Source organism: Panthera pardus, unplaced genomic scaffold (assembly GCF_024362965.1).
Source record: "Panthera pardus isolate Hobbes unplaced genomic scaffold, ASM2436296v1 HiC_scaffold_16, whole genome shotgun sequence".
Classification (NCBI taxonomy): Eukaryota; Metazoa; Chordata; class Mammalia; order Carnivora; family Felidae; genus Panthera; species Panthera pardus.
The window spans coordinates 71,953,755-71,963,257 of NW_026526721.1; the positions used below are offsets into that span (position 1 = coordinate 71,953,755).

Consider the following 9,503-nt stretch of genomic DNA (forward strand, 5'->3'; position numbering starts at 1 on the left):
AGCTTGCAGAGCCTAGAAATCAAATACCAAAATCACAAGTTTGGAATAGGTTAAGTAGGGCTTCCATTTCAAGCTGACAGAGTGAGCATATTCCTCATTTCCTTCTCAAGACCCAATTAGAATGACAGAAAAGATACACCCAAAGAACAGAAAAGGCCATCAGGAAACCAGAGATTCAACAAAAGCTGATGGAAGACTGCTGATGAATGAAAGTCACAGTTTGAAATATTCTTGAAGAAGCTTAAAGGAGACAGCAAACACATGAGGCTCTTACAAGTGTGAGACAGCAAACGGTTTAATTAAAGGTCTATATGTGGGAAGACGACCCAGTAGCAGGAAGGCATTTAATCCTAGGCAAATAAAAAGAGAGTGACAGAATTCTGAACAAATTGGAGGAACTAGGGTTAGGGCAGTGTCTTTGAAGTTATTATGACAAAATAAAATCCCTTTCATACTAGCATTTGGGAAACCCACACATCCCAAAGGCAAGGCAGAAACTTGAGAGAGAAGATCTGCTGGGGTCTACAAAGTTAGCCTTAGCCTTTCCCTGATTATGATCAGAAACCTAGGGATCACCAGACATTTAAGGAAAATTTACAGCATAAATACAACCTGCCAAAAAGAAAAAAGAAATGGTAATTTGGGACACAAAAAAAAGTTTTTAAAAACACGCTGTTAGATCAAGTCTGGGAAATTTCTCAGAATATATAAAGCAAAATGACCAAATACGAAAATATTGGGAAAAACCCCCCAAATGATAAATCCAGGAAGTCCAACATTTATACAATTTCCAGAGAAGTAAATTGTTTGGTTTTGACCTATAAAATCAAGTTCTGTATATCTACATAATGAAATATTGTACAGCCATTAAAAAAGAGGTACACCTACATATGCTAACATAAAACAATCTCTAAGGTAGAGGGCAAAAATTAGTGCATGCAGTATGCTACTACATATCCACAGGATCACTTCTGGAAAGATACCCAAGAGACTGGTAACAGTCTCTAGGTTTAGAATAGTACAGAGGTTTTCACTATACCCTTTGAACTTTTGGTCAGCTTTTGGTCCGCTTTCCACCCCCACCCCGCCCCCATTTTGAGTAGTCTTCACGCCCAGTGTGGGCGTGTAGCCCAACATGGGGCTTGAACTCACTACCCTGAACTCAAGACCTGAGCTGAGATCAAGAGTTGGACACAACCGAGCCACCCAGGTGCCCCCGCTTTGGACTTTTGTAAATATCACGAGCATATACTGTCAACAGATTGTTTCTTAAAGAATCAGTTATAAACAAAAGCATGGATTTCAGAACAGGATGTAAATGTTACCAGCTTTCACAATTCAAGAGTGTAGACACATTGGACGGGAAGTTAAGAGGGAGATGAAGGAAGAAGGAGAGGTTAAGTACAGGGATGCTAATTAGTGGATGGCCTCACTCAATTTTTCAACAGGTGACTAGCCACTCTAGGCCCACCCTCATCCAATAGCTTATGCCAGACACATAGGAAGGATACTCCACAAAGCAGAACCCACATGCTGTCTTCTTCATCTTATCCAGGCCCATAATGATTTTCTTTATGTCGCCACTTTTACTGAAAAGTTCATAGATTTGTTCTTCAGTTGTGTAAAAGGAAAGATTTCCAACATACAACGTACAGCTCTTCTTCAGTAATTTTTCCTGTTCTTCATTGTCACCCTGGAATTTCAAATAGAGAAAAAGTTAAGCAACACAATCTAAGAAGAGTCCTGCTTAAACAGTATTCAAAGTATGGCAATTAGTTCTGATTTGGGAATCAGCTTCTTTCTCATCATCCCAGTCTACCACAAATTCCTTGCCAAAAGGAGAGAGGGGAGAGGGAGGGAGGGAGGGAGGGAGGGAGGGAGGGAGGGAGGGAGGGAGAGGGAGGGAGGGGGGAGGGGGGGAGAGGGGGGGAGAGGGGAGGAGAGGGGGGGAGGGAGGGGGGAGAGAGAGAGAAAGACAGGTGTTCACATTCTAGGAGGCACATCTGCAGGTCCAGACTGCTTCTAGGAGACAGCCACAACTTGAGTCATGTTGCACGTAGCCCTCCTTCTGTAACACACTGCTCCCAATGGCATGCCTTTTCCGTGCACACTCCATATCCTCAGCATTAGATCCTTCTCTCATTGTTCAAGTTTAATACACTAGAAAGGTCTTTTTTGTAGTGAAAAATAAATGCATTTTCAGACAGGTATCCCTTATAATACTCTCCTAGAGAAGAGATGGTTTACATGCTCATAGATTTTTCTGAGTTTAGGAGAAAATGTAATAATCACTAAAAACAAGTGCTTATGTTCTTGACAGCCTTCCTAATTTGGAAGACAGGATGAAGCCAGAGACAGAAACATAACTGGCCTTCAGCCAACACACTTCACAATACTTGGGACTCATCATGGGCTAGATCTAGTATTTTATATGCCGGCATAGAAACTAGTTGGCCATCTTGGATCTCCTCTTCTAGCCTCCACAATGGGCAGGACAGATGCTGACTAAATAGAAGCCCTACCCACTGACCTGCTCTCAGGCTCTCAGGTTAGGGCTCTAACACCAACCATACAGTGGTATTCCAGTTTGGAAAGTGGCTGGGTAGATCCACACTCAGGCCCCCAGAGCACTTTCCCAAGAGGCCTCCCTTCTTCACTTACTACTCTCTATATAATGTTGATCCAGCTTCCTTCACTCTAATAAGACTTTGCATTGTTGGTCTCTGAATGCTTTGTAGCACAGTGGTCACTCAGACTAACAGATCTCATGTGATCACGTTCAGTGGTAGAACAGAGGAAAAAACAAACCATCTGAACTCACATCAAGGGGAAAATGATGAGATAAATCATGGTACATCAATAAATATAAAACTATGCAGCCCCAAGAAAAAAGTAGAACCACATGCAGCGATAAGGAACATCTCCAAGATAGCACACTGAAAAAAGGTACAGAACAATGTGAAGGGTATGCTCCAAATTATTACTGTTTTTAATGTTTACTTATTTTTGAGAGAGAGAAGGACAGAGGATCCCAAGCTCTGCGCTGACAGCAGCAAGCTTGATGCCGGGCTCAAACCCATGAAACCACAAGATTCCAACCTGAGCTCAAGTTGGAGACTCAATGGACTGAGCCACCTAGATGCTCCCAAATTATTATTTTTTTAAGTATGAATATACATAGATCTCATACACAAGAAACAGGTATATCTTCCTCCAGTGACCACAGGCCAGAGACTTCCACCTATGAATCGCATTTAATTCTCAGAACAGAATGAGGTAGGTCCTTTTGAAAGAGAGAGTGTGTGAGCAGGGGAAGGTCAGAGAGGGGCAGAGCGAGAGAGAGTGAGCACGTGCATGCAAGAGAGAAATCCCATGCAGGCTCTGAGCTGACAGTAAGGCTCAAACTCAGGAAGTGTTAGATCATGACCTGAAACCAAGAGTTGGACACTTAACCAACTGAGCCACCCAGGTATCCCGAAGTAGGTCCTGTTTTATTATCCTATTTTACACCTGAGAAAAGACAGTTAAGTAATTTATTCAAGGTCATACAGCTACTCAGTAGTTGCAGCTGGAATCCAAACCCAGTCTTAGCCCCAATCCCATACTTCCTTAAAAAGTACACAGGACAATAAATAAACATTAAAAAAAAAAAAAAAAAGTACACAGGACAAGTCATTCTACATTAAAAACAAGTTTTCGGGGCAGTCAGTTAAGCGTCAGATAGATTAACGTGGCTCTATCAGTTAAGCGTCTCAGGTGGCTCAGTCAGTTAAGCGTCTGACTTCATTTCAGGTCATGGTCTCACAGTTTGTGAGTTCAAGCCCCGTGTCAGGCTCTGTGCTGACAGCTCAGAACCTGGAGCCTGCTTCAGATTCTGTGTCTCCCTCTCTCTCTGCCCCTCCCCCACTCACACTCTGTCTCTCTCAAAAATAATAAACATTAAAAAATTAAAAATAAAGAGAGAGACAGAGACAGAGTGAGCAGGGAAGGGCAGAGAGACAGAGACAGAATCCAAAGTAGGCTCCAAGCTTTGAGCTGTCAGCACAAAGCCTGATGTGGGGCTTGAACTCGTGAACCACGAGATCATGACCTGAGCTGAAGTTGGTCACTTAACCGACTGAGCCACCCCAGCACCCCTTTTAAAAATATGCCTGGGTGGCTCAGTCCGTTAAGCATCCAACTTCAGCTCAGGTCATGATCTCACGGTTTGGGAGTTGGAGCCCCACATTGGGTTCTGTGCTGACAACTCATGAGCCTGGAGCCTGCTTTGGATTCTGTGTCTCCCTCTCTCTCTGTCTGCCCCTCTCCCGCTCCAAGTTTCTTTCTCTCTCAAGAATAAACATCAATTTTATTTATTTATGTTTGTTTGTTTGATTTATTGCTTGCATGCAAGAGTGGGGGAAGAGCAGCAAGAGAGGGAGAGAGAATCTCAAGCAGGCTCTGCGCTAACAGTGCTCTAACTCACGCAGGACTTGAACCCACAAACTGAGATCATGACCTGAGCTGAAATCAAGAGTTGGATATTCAACCAACCGGGCAACCCCGGTGCCCTGAGTTTTCAGAGCTTTGGAATGAGGCATTAGATAAAGTAGATTCACCTTATTTGTATCACTGCTGTTACTGATTTATTAAAATTACCAGGAGGCCTTTTCTTTTTTTAATTCTACTTTTCTCACACATGTCAGTAATCCAAACAAATAGCCTATTCCAAACAAACAGCTACAGCTTAAGACAACTGTGGTGTAAGTACTTACTTAAGGAATATTCATGTGGGTTCCATTCAGGGAACACCAGAAATTCCTCATGATAGTATCTTACTACTATCTGAATAAAGTTACAGGTCCCTCAGACCACACAGATGAATAACAGAAAAAGTTGAAACTTTTCACAGTTTTAATCCCATAGGATACCTGAAATTCAAGATGGTTATGATGCAGGGAACTTTCTAAAGCAACAAGAACTGTAAAAGTGATAGAAGTGAAAATCTTGCTTGGCATATAGTAAGCATTTAAAAACGGCTGGCTTGGGGCGCCTGGGTGGCGCAGTTGGTTAAGCGTCCGACTTCACCCAGGTCACGATCTCGCGGTCCGTGAGTTCGAGCCCCGCGTCAGGCTCTGGGCTGATGGCTCGGAGCCTGGAGCCTGTTTCCGATTCTGTGTCTCCCTCTCTCTCTGACCCTCCCCCGTTCATGCTCTGTCTCTCTCTGTCCCAAAAATAAATAAAAAACGTTGAAAAAAAAAAAAAACAAAAAAAATGGCTGGCTTAGTGAATGAATTTAAGATCATCCTCAATTTGGCCTCAAAATTTCCTTTTCCCTACCCTACTAACACATTTTTGCATTCTCCATGCCCACCCTCTTCTAATGTTTTATTTATTTTTGAGGAGACAGAATGCAAGGGGGTGGGGGAGACTGAGAGGAGGGAGATGGAGAGAGAGGGGGAAGGTGAGAGAGAGAAAGGGAGAGATGGAGGGGGAGAGGGGGAGGAGAGAGGCGGGAGGAAGAGAGAGAAATCTGAAACAGTCTCCAGGTTCCGAGCGGTCAGCACAGAGCCTGATGCAGGGCGAAGTTGGAGGCTTAACCGCCTAAACCAGCCAGGTACCCCTGCCCACATTCTTCTGAAAACACGTCCCTCCTTTCCTGTCACAAGCTGTCTTCCTTTTCTGAATCTTCACAGGATTCCCTTATCCTCGCCATTTCTGCTCTAGATTATGATTACTTGCCACTATTTACAATCCCTATTAGAAGATTATAAACTCTAAGGGTACGGAAACAATATTCCCTCTCCCTCTAGGACTTAGCAGTTTCGGCAACAGCACTCGATAAAAGTTTACGAAATAACCAGTGGTTGATGAGTGTTGCTCCACTTCAACACTGCCTCTGCTGATACTCAACAGCCCACCTTGAATATTTGCAGCCTTTCCTTTTCCCACAAACTAAAACCTCCCTCTTCTGAAACCCAGCAGTTCTCTGATCTGGACACCTAGACACTTAAAAGTGCCTAGCTGGGATGGTCCACCTTCCCACTCCGAGGGCTCCTTAAGGTTGGAGACAAGGCTGAACTTTGTGTCTCCCAGCCCACTGCGCAGAACTTTGTAGGACCAATCTACTGTGCCAAGGAAGGAAAGGGCCACAACGACAAAAAGCTGATCTAACTTAAAATAAAAAAGCACTTAGGGGCACCTGGGTGGCTCAGTCAGTTGAGCTTCCCACTCTTGATTTCAGCTCAGGTCATGATCCCAGGGTCACGGGATGGAGCCCCGCACTAGGCTCCCCGCTGGGCAGGGAGACCGCTTGGGATTCTTGCCCTCTCTCTCCCCCTCTGCAACTCTTCCCCGCTTCTGCTCCCTCTCTAAAAATTAAAAAAGTAATAAAAAGTCCCAGTACCTGGGTCAGGAAAGCGCCCCTCCATACTCCCTCCAGGTGTCAAAAGGACACCTTTTGCCCCTCATATCACAAAGTCACCTTCCCAGGCCATTGCCTGTGAAAACGCAAGCCACCGTTACTACTGCCGCTGGAACCCCTCTGCAGGGAGCAGCTGCAAGGGAAAGGAAAATAAGCCTCAAATTCTCTATGAGATAAAGGCATTCAGTGGTATCTAAACGCCCTTTCAGCATCCGTTCCCCAGGAGGCACCGGGCCTCATTTCGCTTTTCGGGAAACCAAAGAATGGAAAACGACACAATGAGACAACAGTAAGCCGATTCTGGGCGTTCTGGCCCTGGGCCTTCCTTCTCGCGGCCCGGCCTCCCTCACCCGGAAGTGTTGGTCCCGGTACTGGCTCAGCTCCACGTAGGAGTCGCTGCGCAGCGCCTTCAGAAGGCCGCCGGACATAGTGCAGAGAGGTAGACGAAAACGCCGCCACTCAGGGATCAACGAGGCAGCCGCGGCGGCGGCGGAAGCGGAAACGCGCTAAGCGGCCGCAGAAGGTGGATATCCTATGGACCAATCCCAGCGCGGTAGTGTCGTCACGGGGCGGGGCGGGCGCAGACGTGGTCCGTTTTTGGGAGTCGTCGGTCGGAAGCAAGAGCTGTGGCCTCTCGGTTCCGGGTCGCTCCGAGAATGGTTCTTCGGCGGCTCTTGGCCGCGCTGCTCTACAGCCCGCAGCTGGTGGAGCGTCTGTCGGAGTCTAAGCCCATCCGGCGTGCGGCGCAGCTCACAGCCTTCGCACTGCTGCAGGCCCAGCTCCGCGGCCAGGACGCAGCCCGGCGCCTTCGAGCCCTCGCGGCTGGGCCCGCGGGTTCCCTAGGTCGCCGCGCTGCCCGCTTCAAAGACACCTTCACTCAGGAGCTGCGCCGCGGCCTCCGGGACCGCCCGGGGTCACCCCCGGGTAGCCAGAGGGGCCCAGGCGCAAACCCCTAAATCCACGTGGGCCCGATCAAGGTCACCGGCTTTCCTTTCTGGGCTCGACACAGGCCTCGGCGGTAAGGAGTCACCGTGGGCACTGTGCACGGCTTCGAATTCTGACTCAGATTGTCGGCCTTCTGGGGTTCCATTCATCAGGGAGCCCAGGCCAAACCGACATCCCCGGTGAAGCCCTGTGATCCGACTGGACAATGTGAAGAAAGCCCCGAAGCCTGACAGAAGCAGATAGGCTGGGCCCTGATGTACTGTGTACAGGGAGCTATGAACCAAACCACAGCCGAAAGAGTGCCCTCTGCTAATGGGACTAAAACTCGTGCTAGATGCTGCTACCTCTGCACTCACAGAGCAGCGCGCTACTTCCAGGGGGGGAGCATGGATGGAAGGACAAACCTGCAGCTGCCCAAATCCTCTGATTAAATGGATGAGCTGAGTAATGATGTGAGTGTGGTACTTCTCTGGCAAGATGGGCTAGGGTTCCTGGGGACTATGGGCCCATGGTAATACTAGTTAACGCATTTTGAATGCTTATTCTGTGCTGGCACTTGATAATTGCACTCCGTGTGGATTACCTCACACTTTACAACCACTTTCATACGAGGCAGTGTAGGTTACATCTTTACAGAGTGGGATGTGAATACATGAGTTTGATTCCAGGGCCTAAGTCCTTAGTTACAAATCTCTGCAGCATTTACCCTGGCCTTCAATGCCTGCCTTCACGCCAGGACCTCCTTCCTCCAGAAGTCACCACTGGGCGTTAGGACCACTGCCTACCATGGAACAAGCTGCCTGGATTCCTAGTCCCAGTTTTAGAGGGTTTGGGATACAATCAAGACTATGGCCCAGTTAATGGACCCGTGATTAGGAAATCCATGGTATACAGAAATGTCTTGTCATCTGAGGCTTCTGACTGAATTTCTGATTGCCTCTAGTTAGGCTCCACAGCTAATCATGCAATCTAGGGAATTTGAAGCCACAGGAGATGCTTTTAGGCTGGTGACCAGCAAGAATTTATATTTTGGCCTTTTTTATAGTCACAGAGAGGGAGCTGGATATGGCCAGAGACCTCCCATGGGGATGGAGAAGCTAAAGTAGCTTTCCTAATGTTCATACTTCTGATTTGATATCCCATCAGAGGTGCTGCTATTTAATCCTCTCTGCGGCCAGAAGTTCCACTGTCCTGATGACCAAAGTCCTGATTTGGCATCCTACCCCCTGTCCTATCAAAGGACAAGTCCTCCCAGACCAGAGACAACTCTGGATTCTTCTTTGAGGCTGTCAATGAGGAGCCTGAAGACCTTGTTCCTTCTACTGCCTTTCTGCCTCATTGGTCTCAATCTCACTCATTTGTCTCGATCTCAGAGCAGCAGAACATTAGCAGTCTCCAGCTGGATCCCCTACCCTCAACACAGGTCAGCACACTCAGTGGTAGGTCTTTTTCCAGACTGGCAGACAGCAAAAGGAAGCATTGTAGGAAGCCATGAAGCTACTAGACAAACTGGCCATTTTGGTAAGAAAGGGAAAAAAAGCAAGAGAGGGGGACAGTTGTTTATTTCTCATGGAAGAAGTGTATAAGAAGTAAGTTCCCTCCATTTTTGTAGAGGGAGTCCAAGCAGAGAGAGAGAAAACAAGAGTCCTTTCTATTCTAGTGACAGGTGATTTAAAAGGCGAAAGATTTATGCGATCTGAAGAGAAACCAGAGTATAGTGACAGGTGATTTAGATGCCTCCGCAATTCATTGGAGAAGCCTCCAGGGATTGTAGTCACTGGCTTGCCATCCCACCAGTTACCCTATGACTAAAGAAACAGACCAAATTCTTCCCACCATTCCCAGTGGCAATAATCTTCCAGCATGCCTTTCAAGCTCTAAGTTCTGCCAGAAAGTGAAGCAGGAAGCAACTCCTCCTGCTATCCTGCAGGGCAATTCTGATTCAACCCTTGATGCCACATAGACCTAGATATGAGTACCTTTTTTTTTAAGTGGATTTTTTAATTTAAGTTTATTTGTTTTGAGAGAGACAGAGACAGCATGAGCGGGAGAGGGGCAGAGAGGGAGAGAGAGAGAAAGAATCCCAAGCAGGCTTTGCACTGTCATCCCAGAGCGCTGTGTGGGGCTCAAAATCATGAAACTGTGAGATCATGAC

General features: G+C 46.8%; 2 protein-coding genes across 3 annotated transcripts in view; one reads left to right on the forward strand and one right to left on the reverse strand.

Annotated features, from left to right (window-relative positions):
• The window catches only part of NCBP2 (nuclear cap binding protein subunit 2), a 33,631-nt gene extending 26,714 nt beyond the window's left edge, over window positions 1-6,917 (reverse strand). For both annotated transcript variants that reach the window (XM_053903510.1, XM_053903509.1), the window contains exons 1-2: window positions 6,754-6,917; window positions 1,512-1,693 (exon numbers count right to left, since the gene is read on the reverse strand). In XM_053903510.1, coding sequence (XP_053759485.1) covers window positions 1,512-1,693; window positions 6,754-6,831 — 260 coding nt within the window. In that variant the 5' untranslated portion in view covers window positions 6,832-6,917. The remainder of the gene's footprint in view (window positions 1-1,511; window positions 1,694-6,753) is intronic.
• A 51-nt stretch (window positions 6,918-6,968) lies between these two features.
• Window positions 6,969-7,796, forward strand: NCBP2AS2 (NCBP2 antisense 2 (head to head)). The gene has a single exon (XM_053903511.1). The coding sequence runs from the start codon at window positions 7,060-7,062 to the stop codon at window positions 7,357-7,359; it is 300 nt and encodes a 99-aa protein (XP_053759486.1). The 5' UTR covers window positions 6,969-7,059; the 3' UTR covers window positions 7,360-7,796.
• The last annotated feature ends 1,707 nt before the right edge of the window (window positions 7,797-9,503 follow it).